At 32.1% G+C, this 19,011-nt stretch overlaps 1 protein-coding gene across 3 annotated transcripts in view; it reads right to left on the reverse strand.

Moving 5' to 3' along the window:
• AMPdeam (AMP deaminase) overlaps positions 1-19,011 on the reverse strand; it is an 89,632-nt gene that overhangs the window by 3,625 nt on the left and 66,996 nt on the right. For all 3 annotated transcript variants that reach the window (XM_067279124.1, XM_067279123.1, XM_067279125.1), the window contains 5 exons: positions 15,519-15,645; positions 15,278-15,441; positions 15,017-15,137; positions 9,239-9,412; positions 6,331-6,441 (listed from right to left, as the gene is read on the reverse strand). In XM_067279124.1, the coding sequence (XP_067135225.1) occupies positions 6,331-6,441; positions 9,239-9,412; positions 15,017-15,137; positions 15,278-15,441; positions 15,519-15,645 (697 nt within the window). The remainder of the gene's footprint in view (positions 1-6,330; positions 6,442-9,238; positions 9,413-15,016; positions 15,138-15,277; positions 15,442-15,518; positions 15,646-19,011) is intronic.

Consider the following 19,011-nt stretch of genomic DNA (forward strand, 5'->3'; position numbering starts at 1 on the left):
CATAAGGAGCATAATTACTCATGTCCCAGCTCCGGGAAGATACGGCAAAATAACTATTAGTTAAGTCCATTTTACAGATGTATTTCTCAGTGAGAATAAATCACAAGCGTCACTTATACTCTTCACAGCATAGAGCAGTGGTTCCCAACCGGTGTTCCGTAAGCATCTCCCAAGTGTTCCGCAGATTTAGTCGCAAATCGGAAAGTGTACAATCGTATTCGAGCCGCCGAATATCAAAAAATTAAAATCATAAAATTTTCATAAACTTAAATATATATGTACGACTCGTACTTACGGAGTGTACTACTGTTTCGAATAAGATAAAGACAATGATAAAAACTGAATGAAATATGTAAAAATCATCAGGCACAAGTTTCCCATTAAAGTTATTTAGGTATACTTTTTCCTGTCTTAGAATTGGCATTAATAATATGAGTAGAGATTTTGAATTATAACTGCTCAATTCTAATAAAATAACTGATGACAAGCTTATGTATTTCATATTAACTTAAGTAAGTGTTCAGCTAAAGAAAATTGCTCACAAAAGTGTTCCGCATCGTAGAAAAGGTTGGGAACCACTGGCATAGAGGTAGTACTGCAAAAGAGAATTTCAGAAAACATTTTATTTAAAGGTCAATGAAAATTAAATCCTATATCTCGGCAGATAAGACGACCTTCAGATAAGATGAGGTATAAATTTTCGTCGAAGTTTTATAGTTTTAGCATATATCTGTCCTATAAGACGATCCCCCAAACTATCAATGGCCTGTGAATTTAGTTTAGATCGGCGATCATCACGTGAGTAATAATACTGTATAGCGTATACGAAATTATGTCCTATTCGTAATTTTTCGAATGAACAAATTTTATTTTCTTGCACTGCCTTGCGATTGTTGCAAACATTCGGGTAATGAATGACCTTAACTATTCACAAAAACGTCGTATGGGCTATTCTATTTTGTGCACATACCCTAGTTTCTACTAGTAAATAATTACGGTTTGTCCGTTCTTTTATAATGGTTTTAAATTAATTTCAATCTAATTTTTTTTTGTATCTGTCCTAAGACGACCTCGGCTTTTGAGGGCCTATTTTTATGATTCAACTATCGTCTTATCTACCGAGATATACGGTACTTATATTATTTCCCAACATTAAATATAGTAGCCAGGGCCGGATTAACCAATAGACAAATTAGACAAATGTCTAGGGCCCGTAATTCGGAGAGGCCGGGCTTCAGTGCAGAATCTTTGTTTCAAAACGAGTTAAAAATTATTTAAGAAATTCGATAGGACAGGAAAGGCTGTCTTTAACAATGTTTACTAAAGAAAGAGACACTCTCAAACGGCTAGATTGATCAATTTTCTGAAATGAAAATCCAAAAACGAAAAATTTAAATATTTTAAAGGCTGATTAATGGCTAAAATTATATACATTTTTTGTTGTACCAGAAACTCTTTTGTTGTACAATTATTATTGTATTAGTTAGTGTTTGTATTTTCTATTACCGATATTAATAAAAATTTTAAGTGACATTATTTAAGATTTGTTTAGAAGCAACTTATTTAAATGGAGTCCCAATTTAAATTTTGTCTAGGGCCCGCTAGAGGCTTAATTGTGCAGAGATTGCCTTAATCTTAAGGCAATCTCTGCACAATTATATTTATTTGTATTTCAACGAATTGTCGCTATTAAGGGTTATATTACTGAAAGCTGTTCACGTCAAATTGCAGAAATGTTTCTTAATTCCTGTCACGAGGTTTTCTTTAAATCCCTGTTTTCGGGAAAAACAAATGTTGCAGCATGTAATTAGTTATTACTATATTTCTTACCCTGATTACATTGAATGAAACAATCAAAACTTTTTATTCACACTCTTTTAATAGTGTTTATTTAACTCTAATACTGATTTAAACATTATTTTTAATTTCAAAATTTATCGGACTATGAACTCCAAAGTTCATAGTCCGACAATTACGAAAACACGGTTTCAAAGAAGAAATAAAAATTCAAGATTTATATTATGATCATGTCTTGTAGTGCACGTCTGATGTAATTTGTGAATTAAAGTGTATAGCGTAAGGAATTTACTTCACTTTAATTTTATATTTTACGGCTGCCCTTTTTACTCTCTCTCTCTTTTTGGATAAAAATTAATTATAATATAAAAAACCTAAAGTCAGTTTACCGTTTACTGGGTTGGTACAGGTAGAGGGTACCTAGAGTACCTAGATATCGGAGTAGAGACACAAGAGTCATCGCCGCCATGTTCTGTCGACTGTCATTTCTTGATGTCATTTCTATAGACCACGTGATGACAGTCGACAGAACATGGCGGCGATGACTCGTGTCTGATATCTAGGTACTCTAGGTATAGGTAATTACATCTGTGATTCCATGACATTCTCTGACTGATTATATTATTATTCCCTGACTTATTAACGTCTTTGCATTTCCTCTTTCCATTATGTAATATCGGCCAAGTCTATTTAAGCCCATTTTGTACACAATTACAATTACATAATTTTTTTAATTAAAAAACACTTTATTCACTTACTAAAAAATCTAATAACGAGTTGCGTAACTTTCCTGGCTGTTATGAGATTTTATTTTAAAAATTACCTCGGAAAGTAATTTGACCTTAAAACAAAGTAAAACACTTGATTCTAACGTTGTATTGACTAAAAATGTACGTTTTATGATAGTTTTACTCACCATTACATAGCAACACTTCTAAACGCTGTATGGTAATTTTTTTTTTTCTAACTATAAAATTTGTTTTATTCTGTTTTAAAATTTACTTACACTGTATCTCTTGATTAGGCGTATCAGTCAAAGTTTACGCTTTTCCCCATTTAAAGTTTGGTTACTCTATCACGTATCAGGTGAAGTTAAAACGGAACGGAAACGTCGCAAATATGGCGTCGGGCAAAACGCACATGCGCAAAACTTACATCCGGGACTCCAGTATGTCACGCAAGTTGTCCATTAAAGCACAGTTATAGCTTTGCCATGAAAACTGATGGCTAAAATAAACCTAACTTTGGTTTATAACATATTGCGCTGTTGTTTATATAATTTCTTACTTGCAGCGGTTTCTTAATTGTAAACAATTTAAATACAATCTTTATTTCTTTGAAATCTTTTAACTAAAACAGAATCACAGATTACGTTATCTTAAAAACACAAAATCTCTATTAATCTAATCCAATTCTTGTTTTCAATGAAAAAATTTAAAGAAATAAATTCTCCTCACAATAATACTGTGCCGTTCTCAACATTTTAAATGGTTTTACTATTTAAACTTTAATAGTAAGTATTCGTCCAGTTTCGGAACGAAAAAATAAATAAGGTGCTCGGTGTATATAAGCTTTTTGCCTGTGGTACACATGGCGACTTCAAGAAACTGTGCTACTTTGCCAATAAGACGTTGCTAGTAACAGTGCTTAAATCAGAGTCGATAGATACACTGGTCCTCCAGCTGCCAATAGCTCTAATGCTACGATAGTGGCGTAATAAACATTACCGCCACGTCGAGCGCTTCAATCGCGTAGAGTCATAAGTTTGGTTGAAGCATAGGGAGACTCAGCTGTAAACTATTCGAAATTTTTTTTATATATAAAATTTTCTTCTTTTTAACTCAGATATTGCTTTTGTCTTTTTTAAAGGACTGCTTATAAATACTGTTTTAATTAGGTTTAGATTTAATTTTAGACATTAAATCGATTAGACTGTTTTTTGCTTACAATTTGTCATCATTTTAAAATATTTTGGGGCGTTTTCGTTAAGGGTAAGAAAACGTGGTCAAAAACTTTATAGTTAAGCCTGTATATATATTATTAATATGGGATGTCTTCGGGATTCCCAATAACTCTCTGAATCAGGAAGAAAAGAGAATTACGAGAATTATATATATTTAGTTATGGAAATCTATAGAAATGTTAAACCATGTGTCAAGATTAGATAGATTTTATATATATAAGAGATTTAGGATGGCTTTGGAGTTTATCATGGTTAAGCCCATATCTTTTTTTTATTATTTATTTATTAATATTAGGTGAATTATTGTAATTTGCAGTGGAAAGGAGATATGATAATATAAATTGTGAATAACATGTGTGTTCATTAATGATTTAGAAAGAGATTAAAGTTGAACCAGAAAAGGAACAGGTTAGAGAGGGGGATTAAAAGTCAGATTTAGTTCTTGGATTTCAAATGTAGGCTATTAGAGGAAAAAGAGGAAATTCCAACTAGTTAGACAACATATTTACAGGCACATAATAACTTAGTTATGATTAGAGGATGATGAGTTAGAGGTTGACAAAAAATAGGTAAAGGTAGGATGGCGAGAGTTCAGACAGTATTTAGATATTGATTGATAGTGATTAGTGATGAGATGGAGACTAAAAGAAAGACATGTTTGTTTATATAGGTTTAAAATATCACTAAGGACAGATGAAGTAGGCTATCAATAAATCTTCATTCATATTCTACTTTTGATAGTGCACATTATTATATAAATTACCAAAATTTGTAGAGCCAGTGTGAGTGTAATTTCTCATGTCAAAAATAAAGAACTATTTCATCTCAAATACTATTTCTCACCACACTGAATAGAGTAAAAATTGCATAGCACACTTTATGTAGTGTTAAAGTTAATAAATTACTAAATACTGAACCTGTTACCGGTGTAATTTGCGTGAAAAAATCTTCTTTCCACAAACGTTTTCGAGCTTTCCAAATAGCTCTTCTTCAGGTAGAGAAAAAATTCCGACGAAACACTTCGAAAAAGGAACGTAGAAATTTAAATAAAAAAAAACCGAATCTAAAAATAGAACGCAGATGTTTAAACAAAAATATGGAACTCGCATAACAAACGAACATTAAGGTGGTCATGCGCATTCGTGCGCTGATGTTGGTGTTTATAGATCGTTGTTTATGAGGGCCTGCCACGCTATAGAAAGATTAATCTCATCCTTCTGATTTATACGTGTGGTCCAGTGGTTAGCCTTACAGATGGATATAGCTTCCCGCCATTTTAGTTGCTCCAGGTGGGGCGTAGTGTCGATGATGTCAGCTTTGTCGAACTCCGGTTCTATATCGGGATCAGATGCAAAGGCCGTGGTGTACCGCCCGTGCCGAAGATCCGCTTGATGTTCTTGCACTCTGGTATTTAAAGATCGCTTGGTTGAGCCGATATATACAAGGCTCTCGTTACATCTGTTATCTTTCAGCGGGATAGAGTACACGCCAGGAAGCCTGCCACGAACTGAACTGCCTTTTCCATTTCTGAGGATGTCGTAGATTGTCGGGCATCTTCTATAGACTATTTGTAATTGTTTATTTATTTATTTATTTATTTAAATTTCTACGTTCCTTTTTCGAAGTGTTTCGTCGGAATTTTCTCTCTACCTGAAGAAGAGCTATTTGGAAAGCTCGAAAACGTTTGTGGAAAGAAGATATTTTCACGCAAATTACACCGGTAACAGGTTCAGTATTTAGTATTTCATCCCCGGTGTCAGAGTGAAGTGTAATTTTAGTTAATAAATTATTTAAAAAATAGTGTCTTTCTCTGGATTAAATTTCTATGGCTATTTAAATGTATCAGAGGATAAGCTACAGTTTTCCTAATTATATTGTCATACATGTAATAAAACAAAACAGTAAAATGCAAATTTATTCACTTATTTTACCATTACCTATTTAAACAGGTATATTATACAAGAACATTATGTACAAAACGTTCATTCACAATATGTAGCAATATAACAGTTTTAAACAATTTCTATTTAAAACCTGGATAAATCAAAAATATAATCCACATCCTCATCTGTAATTTCAAACCATCATCTTATTAATTTTTTTATAAAGAAAAATATACTTCTTCTTTCTTTATACGTGATATAAAATAAAAAATGTAATTACGAATAAGATTTTTTGACATGTAGTAAAAAAAATTTACAGAAATGATTGAAAACGGGAAAACTACCTACCTACTAACCAAACAGATAAACCAACTTCTAGCCGTAGAGCAACTCTAACGCCAGCTATCGGCGACCTAACACATTAACTCTACTTCAGAGCATAGCTGAAGAACCAGTATATCTAACGATTCTGCTTAAACTGGTTACCAACAGACGACCTCTACCGGAATGATATTTACAACTGTATAAAGTTACCGCGAAATTGGAGCAAATAATTTTTCCTAGCCGCAAATTACTGTACTATGTTCGCACTAAAAGTTACAAAAGTGGAAAATACAAAAATATTACGTAACTGAACTGGAGTCGGGCGTTGCCGCGAGTTGGAAAATGAGAAAGGCTGGGGCCTACCTTGTGCGGAAAACCGCTGGTTAATACGCTGTTGCGTGCCAACTCGCACATGTCGGTGCTACTCAGTTTCAAGACTTGCGCGGCGATGCTGTATTCCTCCATCAGAGGTTCCTGAAAAAGAAAACTTACTTAATACCACTGCCGTTCCCATACTGAAACAGCAAATATTTACTAAGAATACTCTCTTCTTAAACTACGTCCTGGAACCACCGACATTTCTTCCCTAAATATTCGTGCCCTTTATTCGTAAATAGACCATCGACCAGTCTCTCTGGTTTTTATACTCCCCACCAGAGGTGGACACTCGTAATTCTCCCCTTTTCCTCTAAAAAAGAGGCCCTCTTAGTGCCTCAAAGTTGCGGAAAGTTCCAAAAAAATTCTTTATTCGTAACGGTTCCATCACCCAAAAAAGTTTTATGACAAAAGATTTTTAAAAACCTGGAGTTGCCGTATATTATGTAACGAGAAAAAATATGCATTGTCGATAATAACTTTTACGTGTAAAATGTAACATCGAGTACATTTCCATTAAAGCAGTTTGGACTAATTTCGATTTGTAACACATAACTTGTTACATTTCAATAATAAAAACTGAAATTGAAGTGATTATAAAAAATGTAACTGACGATTGTAAATAAATCATAGTTTAAAAATTATTCGAGAATTATTTTACTTTAAGAAATATTACAAGTTCTTCTCTTTAAAAACTTAAATGCATTTTCAAAAAAGGGTTCATTTTCAGATTGTAAGATTTTGCCAATTTCATTTCTTATGTATACAAAAAAAAAATTATAATTAAATCACAGTAGAGACTCGTAAATCGGCACTCCGGTAATTGGAATCGCCGGTAATCGGCACGATTTTCAGTCGGACTGTGTCGTGCTGAATCGAACGTTTTTGATACTAAATTTACTTCTAAAGTATAATTTTCATGTTTTTTTATATTTTTCAATATATTTATTTTGTTTGTACAAAATAAAGAAATAATTTTTAACGATACGATAGCCTCGATTATTATTATTAAAATTTTCGTTAGGCTTAAAATCGACGAAAATTCAACACGAAGCGACACGCTACGGAGAAAAATTCAACAGGAAGCGACACGCAACGGAGAAAAATTTGAACATCGGACAGGTTAATATATTTTTTCGTACATAAACCGTAATCGGAACAAATCCCTAATCTGAACAACCCCAGTCCCCAATTGATTCCGATTTTCGGTTCACTACTGTATTTATTGATCCACTTGTGCCAAAATTCATCCGTTATTTTTTATAATTTATTGTTACGCATGACAATAAACCTAAAAGTTGGAATAAATGAGGAAATATTTTCCAATTGCAACTTAAATGACTTTATGAGTACCACATTGCATAGAACCATGTTCTATTTCGATGTTATTGAAAATAGAAAAGAGAAGCCAATTTCCTACACGCGCATTCTGTAATCTTAATTTCATTACTACATGACAATAATAATTATAGGTCTAACTGCAATTGTACAGTAATTAAGAATTAATTCAATAATTATAAGATGAAAAGTTGTTTAAAATTTTCATCTGTTGATGCATCTAGAGTACCTAGATATCAGAGTAGTGACACGCGAGTCATCGCTGCCATGTTCTGTTGACTGTCATCACGTGGTCTATGGGTTTACATTAAGAAATGACGATTTTTTTACTTTAATAAAGCATTTTATTTGTAAAAATGCTTTATTAAACTAAAAAAATTGTCATTTCTTAATGTAAACCCATAGACCACGTGATGACAGTCAACAGAACATGGCAGCGATGACTCGCGTGTCACTACTCTGATATCTAGGTACTCTAGATGCATCTATTGTTCTTAATTCTTAGAGAATATTTCGGTGATACAAGTATTACGAGTATTCCCGTGGAAGATGTTAAAATTTTAATGGGAGGCGAAATTATACAATGACCTGATATTGGGTAGCGATCCATAGTTTGAGAAATGCCGACTTAATAATTTATTTATTAGCGAGGTTGAGGCCGAAGTTTTAAATGCGAACATGTACAGTACGTCGGACGTTCAGCGCCGCTTTCCTGTAAGCCTAGAAGTTTGACAATGGCATTTGCAAAGTCAGCAGAATCATGCTCAACATTTCAAAGGGATGCGAGGAAAGGACATTTTAAAATTATTTGAAAACTAAATGCATAAAAACTGCAAAAGTGTATATAATGTGACACACAATAAATTCTGTAATTCTGTACACATGAAATATATTATAGTGAAAAAGTATTAAAAATTTACGATGATAATTTAATTTTTGTGGGCCCTTGACACTGGGGGGCCCAGGGCTTAAGCCCTATTAATCCCTATGCAGATCTGCCCTGTACACAATACATGCATGCTGACTGGGTATTGCAAGCTTTCGATACAATCTGGCCGTGTTAAATGCTTCAAATGATGTCATGCGTGGGCACTTGTTTGCAAACCTCCACAGGAGCAAGCAATCGAGTTCCCGAAAGCATCGTACTGACTTAAAACGAGCTAGCCGATAGCTGTCAATGTAAATAAAAGCAAACACAAATGATAAAAGGGTTTACATGTTAGAATAAATTATTATTGGCATATTTGCTTTCATATAAAAAGTATATTGACAGTCAAAACTATCTCTTAAGCATGCGGTTCGTGCTAAGCAAGCCCAGAGAATTCGCCCAATTTCTTGTAAAATCATTCCTTCCTATTTCCCCAATAATTAATTTGACCAGTGAAATAATACATCGCGGATTCGAAAACAATACGAGACGAGAAAATTATTTAATCAAAAGCTGGATGTCCACTTCCTGAATCACCGATTTAAACTTATGAATAAAATAATCGTTATTAATGATCCCTTGTTTGTGATAATAAAAGAATCCATTATAGTATATGTTGAAAAAATTTACCTTTGTAAAGTGAAACTGTAGAGGATCATCAGTAGACAATGATACACATAAACCTCTGCTCAAATACTCGGGTAAAGGATTACGATGATAATTCAGAAAAAGTGAATTATTACTCAACGGAGACATGGCTATGCCTATTTGCGTCAAATAATAAAGATACTGCAGAACGGGAACCTGAAAAAACCATGACTAATATTAACTTTTGTTAATATGTAAAGAAAAATTTAATATAATAATTAAAAATCGATTGTGAAAACGTCTGAAACAATACAAATTAGATGGTTCGTATTAAAATCAGTTATTATTGATTGAATTTAACAAAGAGTTTCATGTTTCACGTAAAATATTACCTCTGCGTTAACTGTAAAATATTTCTGATGTATATCCGTGATGTCACAAAACCAACTTCGGAATGATCGACTCCTGGTATAGCAAATTTGGATTACTCTGGCCTTGCCTTATCTGCCATTCGCTTAACATAAAATTGCTTTTGGATTATCAGAACATAGAACAAAAATCTATTCGAAAATACTCCTGGGTAGCTTTACGATGATTTAGAGCTATGCCCTAAAAATTTGGATTATAGTACCTACTCAAAACCAGATTTAATAAGATATGTTTATGCAGGAAATAAATAACAACGATAATCTCACCAGTGTGAGGTTCCAGATCGGTTCAGAAACCCAAAAACGTTAAAAAACATGTGAATATAACGGAAATTAAAACCTAGAGTATGTATAAAATAAGCGGCATCACAACCAGAAATTGCCAACAAAAAATATGTATATCTTAAACACTTGTGAGGAAGAAGAGTTACTTATTCTAATTGTTAAACACAAGATCGTGTTATTAACTCAAACACTTGACTTTTGACTCCACCTTTATTTAGTTGATACGGTAACTGATTTTACACGTTTCTCTACGACTGACAAGAAGAGTTACAATAAAATTATGTAAGTCACGAGCACGAGTGCAAGCGATGACAATTTACAGGTGTCGGGAAAGCGAAACCCAAGATGGGTAACGGTAAATACGACAAAATGGGAAAATAGAATAAACTTTTGATACATAATAGAAAAGAGAACGAAGTAACATAATCGTTAAAATTCTCAATCGTCATATCAAAACAAAATTGCCTAAAATACGAGAAAAAGGGCTAAGGATCAATAAATAATTCTCGGACAGAGTCGAAATGAGATATCAAATCGTACTAGAAAGATCAGCCCTTCCCGGCCACTAGCCTGAGTCTCGTTAAACCTGGAAACAGAGTAATTGGGAAGCGAAGAAGAAAGATCTAAACCAATCAGAAGTCTCTTAATACGCTAAAAATACTATGCAAACTAAGAAATCGAGGACACTGAGCTTTCTCCCACCAATTGTTCACCCACATTCTCTCCTGGTTGTCTTTCTCCTGTAACTGTCTACAGATTGTGCGAGTTCTAATCCCTTTTCTTTTTTTTCGTGTTTCTGCTTCGTCGTATTAATCGAGACTACTGATGACTTTGTTTCACCTAGTTAACTCTGTCTGAGCTCCGCACTCGAAATCAACGCTGCCCCGGGCATCGTCTAGAGAGGATCACAAATCTCGGAATCTACGAACATTTTCCAAGTGTTTGTATCCTTGTCTACGCGGACCTTGTTTAGTAAAAGGGCTTATTATACTGGTGTGGTTTCCAATTAGCAAATCGAGGAGATCTTAGTCAAAAAGTCAAAATAAAATATCTTTATTTTCACCTGTACACTGTGTTTGTGTGCTTCGGACCTGAAGGTCCCCTCTTCAACAGGTTTACAATAATATTCTGTAACAAATTTTTAAAAAAACAAAAATGTGAACCCAGACAATATTTAAAATATAAAATTACTTACAAGGTCTTTGTCTATTATTAATACACTAATACAAAGTATCTGTAAGAAAGTTTGTAACAATGCTTTCTTTAAAAAATTCGCCTGTATAAAAGGGTAAAATCTTGTAAATAATTGAAGGTTTAAAAAAAATTGTTAAAAAATGGCTTTACTTATGTAGCTTGGATATTTTTTCTGTTGGTCTGACTTCCATTTTCTATATTATTTCCCCTTCTCCCTTCCTCTTTACCTTTCTACACGTTACGTCCTCTATAAATGATGCTATTCCACGATTGGTGAGTTTCACTTCCTTCATTAATTTCATTACCTTGTTTTTTATACAAATATGTTTGAATAATTATCTTAAATCCATTCCATTCTTTTTCTTTATTTTTACTGTATTTAGATTAATCTGACATCCTTCTTTATTGCCAAGCTCAGCAACTGCCAAATTTGCATAATTTCCTTTAATTGCCTGAATATGTTCCTTTCTACATATTTTTAAGTATTCTTTTTTTGTCTCGCCTATGTACGTTTTTTCTTGTCACAACTACATTGAAAAGAATATGCCACTCCTTTTTTCTTCTATTTTTCAATTTTCTTTACTATTTCTATAATATACCGTAAATGTTTGGGGATTATATAGATTACTCTCTATGGAATTTCGGTACTGAGTATATATTTGAACTCGGGACCGAGATGAGTTCAACGATACCCTACTTTCGGACCGGAGACCAAAAATAAGAAAGTTATCATATTTACGATTTCTTGCCTTCACAATGCATTCTACACCATTTTAGAGTTAGTTTTCCACTAGGTGGCATTCGACTGTTCGTGCTCCCGAGAGATTCCTCCCAGAGGGGAGCCGCAGGCAGGCCGCTGTGTGCTAAACGTCACTAGTTATTGATTCACGGTAGTTCTTGAACAAAAGAAAACGTTTATTTCTACTTTCGTTTTTAATTATCTTCTGTATCCGTTTATTTAATAACTTTTTTAGGATAATCATTAAACAAAAATATTACTACTATTTGTTGTATTTCTGTTTCCTGGTTTTCTTTTTTACTAGTTCTACGCTTAATTTTATCTATGTACATTTCAAATATATTAAACTTCATATTTATTGGTACTACATTTGATTTATAGTTGATTACGTGATAGGTGAATTGATTTAAATGACAATTATGCAAACATATTTATATAAAAAAATAAGGTAATGAAATTAATAATGAAGGAAAAGAAATTCACCAATCGTGGAATAGCATCGTTTATAGAGGGCATAACGTGTAGAAAAGTAAAGAAAGAGGAAGGGAAAAGGGTAAATAATATAGAAAATGGAAGTCAGGCAAACAGAAAAAAAATATCCAAGCTACTTAAGTAAAGCCATTTTTTAACAAATTTATTTTTTAAACCTTTAATTATTTACGAGATTTTATCCTGTCATACAGGCAAATTTTTTAAAGAAAACATTGTTACAAACTTTCTTACGGATACTTTGTATTAGTGTATTAATAATAGACAATAGACAATAAAGACCTTGTAAGTAATTTTATATTTTAAATATTGTCTGGTAGCAATTTTTGTTTTTTTTTTAAAATTTGTTATAGAATATTGTAAACCTGGGAACCTGTGTTGAAGAGGTGACCTGCAGGTTCGAAGCACACAAACACAGTGTACAGGTGAAAATAAAGATATTTTATTTTGACTTTTTGACTAAGATCTCCTCGATTTGCTAATTGGAAACCACACCAGTATAAGAAGGTCTTTCACTAAACAAGGCCCACGTAAACAAGGATACAAACAGAAATTGATAAGGATAAAGACAAAAGGAATTAATATTTAATTTTAATTTTAAAGTTATCCAAATGATTTCAGAAAATTGTTGTACTTCGTATAAACTATAGAACGATGCTGGCAGAGCGTAAGCTTTCGGTAGGGCCACCCGTGCAAGTAAGGTTTGTGGAGAGAAATGAAAGGAAAAGTGAGCCACTAGCATTGAATAAGTATTAAGCAACATCTGTTCACCAGGCTGGAAGCAGCCAATCGATAACACCCGGCTTTATCATCTCCCAAAGTGGGTATGCTTATACGTAAAGTTGGCTGTTATGCATTCGTAGTATCATACCGGGCAGAATGTTGTCCAGATGCATATAGCATTCCAAAAATTTTAAGTTATGGTATTGTTTAAATTCAATGTTGACCTATACATTAGACTGAAAACGTTTGTCTGTTTATTAAAATTTGGGGGAAAATTAAAAAAGATTATTTTGTATTGTTTTCTCCCATTGGCTTATGAATTTCCCAAACAGCCTACAGCTAACTTCTATCTAACCCAAGTCTTTACTTTAACAATAATATTTTTATTCAATACATCATCATCATCATCATCCTTTACTATAGCTAAGCATCTTTTGCATGCATATTTTAATGGTAAATTTTAATTGTAAATGACTTCTTTTAAACTCGTCTTTTTCCTGGTAAAGAAAAGTATCCATTCTAATGTTACTCTTTTTACCCAGAATACAGTAAAAAAAAGCTTGGAACCAAGCACCAAAAGCATGGAGTGACTTAAATTAAATACCGTTTTCTAAATATTCTGTGTCAAAATGATGAGGAGTCTTATATGCAGTAATATAATTGGATTGTTTGGAAAGTAATTTCATTTCTTTCCATGGGAAAAAAAAAAAACAATTTTCTTATAATATATTGGCCATTTTAGTCAAATACCTGTTGCCATCTTTCTGGTAGTAGCATGATTCTACATTCATAAAAGTTTTGATCTTTGCTTACAAAAAACTGAGCCAAGTGATTTTTGACATCCTCATTTGAAGTAAATGTTTTATGCAAATGTTGTAAATGTTTAAGAAATTTTGTAAAGACCGGAACAAGTAATAATCTGAGGGTTCCAGATCTGGCAAATATGGTGGGTGTGGTAGTACATCCCATCCAAGCTGTAACAGTTTCTGACGAGTTACCAAACTTCTGTGAAATTTGGCATTATCATGGTAAAACATTACACCTTTTTTGTTGATCAATTCTGGCCTTTTCTGTTTGATGATATTACTCAATTTGTTTACTGATGGCAGTACACTTTCAATTAGTAGCAAGGTTGAGGCAGAAGTTTTCAACATGAAAATGTGTATGTCAGATGTTAAGTGCTGCTTTCCTGTAAGCCTAGAAGTTTGACAATGACAACATACACGTTTTCACGTTGAAAACTTCTGCCTCAACTTCACTATTTAAATTGTCTGGTGGAAGCTCAAAAAAAATTTCCTTAAAATTCCACTAAACACCAAAGAGAGCATCTCTCTTTAAGAACACGTGGAACCCATATATAGAGTTTTGAAACAAAACAAATTCATTTCAAGTAATCATAAACAGTTCAATTCAACAAATTTAATCTCTTAGTGATTTCACGTGTTGTTATTCAGTAGTTTGCTTAAATCAGTACCTTTATTTTGTTTTCAATGGCTTCAACTGGCCATCCAGAACGTGGTGCATCTTCAATATTGAAATTGCCAGAACAAAGTTTTGTGAACCAGTTTTGGCACTGTCTTTCTCTCAACACATCTTCTCCATATATGTACCACAATTTTTTTTCTTGCTTGAACAGCATTTTGATTTTTCGGTAATAAAAAAGCAAAATATGCCAAAAATGACGCTCTCGATTTTCCATATTTGATGGTACACAAAAAAAAAAAAAAACAATTGTATAGAATCAAACAATTTTTTTACAAATAAGCCTTAAAATGTCAGCTGTCAAAATATATAATAAAATTGGCTGGTAAAAATGCAACTAATTACTCTAGTAATAAAAAAATTAAATTACTTTTTGAACAACTCAATATTAGTAATTACTGCAATATGTTTTTAATATTTAAGAGTTCTAATTTAACAATAAAATATTAATACTTTAAACTTTTCTGTATGTGTCAATACCTTTCTCAGTAACAAACCATGGGATATTCCGTCACTAAGTAAAAATCCTCCCACTTGATGCTGCACGGGACCTGCTTCTCCACAGTGTGGGCGTAAAACAAATGTATTAAATCCTCGTTCCCTATATAAAATATAAATTGTCTCATTTTCGTGATAAAATTATTTAACATTCTTTCTTACTTCCTAAATATGATTAATTTTTAAAGCAACAAGTTTGTAATATTTCTGTTTTAAATAAATTAAATGTATACAGTCACTTACTTCCTAAAGTGATTCAGAACACACATGTTGGCATACATATAATACAAATAATAATTATAATTAGGATTTTCAGTATCTGTCCAATCTTGAGGTAGAGCAGTATCTTTTTCAAACATGGGATTTTCCGGTTTGGATTCATCATCAACCGAATCAAATCCTACAACCTGAAATAAGCATGGTTTATTTTGAACAAATGAGAATTAGTTGCAATTACCCAAATAAAATATAAAATGAAATTTACATATTGCAAAAATTTGAACAACTCAGGATGACTCTTTGGATTATTGGTGGCCTCAAAGAGTGGCATGTATATATTCTCTAATATTTCTTGAAAATTTTCCACTAAATTGTTTATCTTATAAACATCACTGAAAAAAATAAATAAAAATGAGTATAAAAAAAAGGTCTATAACATAACAAATATAAAAGAAAGAATAAAGATATTAAATATATATAATAATTAAGTTTTGAATTAATATACAGCATAAATGTCAGTGCTTCATTTTATGAGAGGATTTAGTTACTCTTGACAACTACTTTATTTAAGAATGCAGAGATGACCACATTTCCTTGACTGCAAACTTTCAATATTCTATTGGAATTCCATCATGTTCAGACGATAACCATTTTCTTTTGTTTTTTTTTTAAATTTTATTTCTTCTTACTTGTTGTACCATCAAACACATCATTTTCAATGTTTGGAATACAGAAATCATCTAGTTCCATTACATTACGGAGCCATTACGTTTCCATCGTGTTAAGGGATCTTCAATCTTCAAATTAAGTCAAACTGACTCTCATCATACCAAATCAAGAACCATCTACCACTTCAAGTAATGACAAGAAGTTAATTAATATGCCTTTGTGTCCTTAACTTAATTTAAACTTATCTCGTCTACTAGTACTTTATCAATTTTGTAGGTGTAACCCGAAAAAAACATATATTGGTGAAACAAAACGAAAATTAAAAATAAGATTAAGTGAACATATTTGAGCAATTAGGGGAAAATATGCAATTTTGGCAGTGGCTGAACATTAATTCAGAAGGTTATGAAATTGAGTTGAATACCGTGAAAATAAGGAAAAAAAGAGGAAAATTATTATAGAAGACAATTATATGAACTGGTTGACTCTGATGTGTGATCAATGGTGTCAAAATAAGTTTATGGGATGACAAAACAAAGATCTCCATGTATGGGAGAAAGTTTCTGCCTCCCTATAGTTAATCACCATGTCTTTAAATGATGCCTTGAAAATTGCAATTTTTCTAGATGTTTTAAGTTGGACCAATTGCAGCTGGTTTGTATTATACAAGCTACCTTGGTCATAATCTAACTCTATGTCATTTTCACTCACATAAGAACTCAGGGTGGTGGAGGATAGGTCCTTTTTAACAGAGTATACATGCTCCTTAATCCATTTCTCCAACAATCTTTTAGTGGCTACCGACAAACTAGGTTTTTATTAAACCATTTATCCTTAAGGACGACGGAGTAGACTCTCCCCAGAAGTGAATTGTAATTTATTGGATTTTCCAAATTCCTTAATAATAAATAAATGGTAGGATTCCATTTGTGCACCAGATTAATATCCCTGTGCTTAGCAAACTGTTTGTAAAGATTGTATACGTGATGATTAAAATGAACCACTTGTATATTTTGGATGTTCGGCTTTATCGTTGTCAGTGGACTGGATTTGGAAATGGTAAGAATTTTTATGAGATTTGGATGGTGTCCATGATCTACGGCCACTTGAGAGATGCACTTAAGCTCCTTTCTTTTGTCCATAGAAATAGAAGTGTGTTTGAAGGCTATTAAATCAATGTTATACTGCTGGATTTTCTGGTTTGGTGAGTTTTTTTTAATATTAATATTAACCCAACTCTGTCATTACTACATGTTTGTTAGTAGTAATTATTAAACATTACAAGTAAAACACTTACTTGTAATGTTTCTCTACTCTCAAACACTATCCTTACAATTGTCATTTTATTTTTATTATGATCATAAATATTAATACAGAATGGCATATAACTATGTCCTGGTAGAAAAATAATAAAATTTTTGAACAGTTTGTTAAAAGCAACTTACATTTGAGACTTTCATTGGAAATTACTTGGCAACAAAGTAGTGTTTGACAATCTCAAACAAATATGTCGAATATGCAAAACAATTTGATAATGCATCCATCTTTTTCTGGTGCATCCATACTATGGATGCATTATCAAATTGTTTTCTGTATAAGCCCAGATTTAAACTCCTCTATACTTTGCAATATGAGGAGCGACTAAAAATAATTACTCTCTCTTAATAAACAACCTATAGATTTTTCAGGAGTGCATCAGGGATTTAACAAGAATTTCAGCAGTGGTCAGACACCAATTTTATCAATGCCTACAGAATTTACTTGTGTCTGAAGGGAAATACTTTGAAAAATATTAGTGATGCAACGAATATTAGGTTACTATTCAGTATTCGGCCTATTTTTCGCTATTTGGCCGAATACCGAATACCTAAAAACAAGAGTAAGAAATAACAAAAACACAATAAATTAATCATTTTGGTATTTAGATTTAATGTTATTGGATTAGTGTTGTTTGTTTATATTTATTTATAACATAACCTGCACAAAATAAAAAACAAAATAATGTTAGTCACATGTATTCACATAATAAGTTATTAAAATAGCTTTACTGTCCTTATTTCTAATTGTATTATTGTAATTGTCTACTCGGACCTTACTTATTATTAGGACTTTATACCAATGTCTAAAAATTGGCACAATGACAGTTCAGAGAAAATAAAGTTTTATTAACATTCACCTGTAGTAGTAATTTTTTCTGTACGCAGATAGATACATGTTTCGGGCTAGCATGCCCCTCATCAGCACATTTACTACAAACCACTACAATAATTAAAAAAATAAATAAGATATTATGTATAATAAATACCCGACATTAAAAATTTTTTTTAAAAACATACAGTAGGAAAATTTCCCAATACCTTGTACAGGTAGATTGTACTAGTACTTCCGAAAATAACAAAAGCAGATTTAAATACATTTTTCTGTATAAAGTGAAATTACTATAAATTAATTAATATTTAAAAACTGGATTACAATATCAACCAATAAGTTAAAACTTACATAATTCCATTTCTCCATTCACTTACAACATCAATGTTAATGTGAGTTTAACAATCACTTAAACCATTCACTGTTTGTAAATGTCATCCAGTATGGCATCCCAGGATTAGTGAATTATTCTCCCTAAATTATTGTTTATTCTGTTTTCTTCTTTCTTTATGTTTGTGTGTTCATATAATTGCCTTTTGTAATTATTGAATTCTTTCTTTTTAATTTTAATCGTATTTTTATCAATTTGGCATCCGTGATTATTGCAATGTTCTGCAACGGCAGAATTTGCATAATTTCCACTGATTGCTCTTGTGTGTTCTTTTATTCTAATACCTAATTTTCTTTTGGTTTCACCTATGTAAGTTTTTGCCAGGTCACAATTACAATTAAATGCATGAACTATTTCTTTTTCTTCCAATAAATTAATTTTTTTTTGTCGGACCTATGATATAAATAACGTTTAAATAAATTATTTTTTTCCGGTATTAAATTTACTTTCCCTTTTAAACTATTTTTCACTCTTTCAAAAAGTTTTGGTACATAAGTTAAATTTACACATTTTTTATTTTTATCAAAATTTTTGGTTTTTATGCTATTAT

Source organism: Centruroides vittatus, unplaced genomic scaffold, assembly GCF_030686945.1.
Source record: "Centruroides vittatus isolate TY-2023 unplaced genomic scaffold, ASM3068694v2 contig_854, whole genome shotgun sequence".
In the NCBI taxonomy this organism is placed as follows: Eukaryota; Metazoa; Arthropoda; class Arachnida; order Scorpiones; family Buthidae; genus Centruroides; species Centruroides vittatus.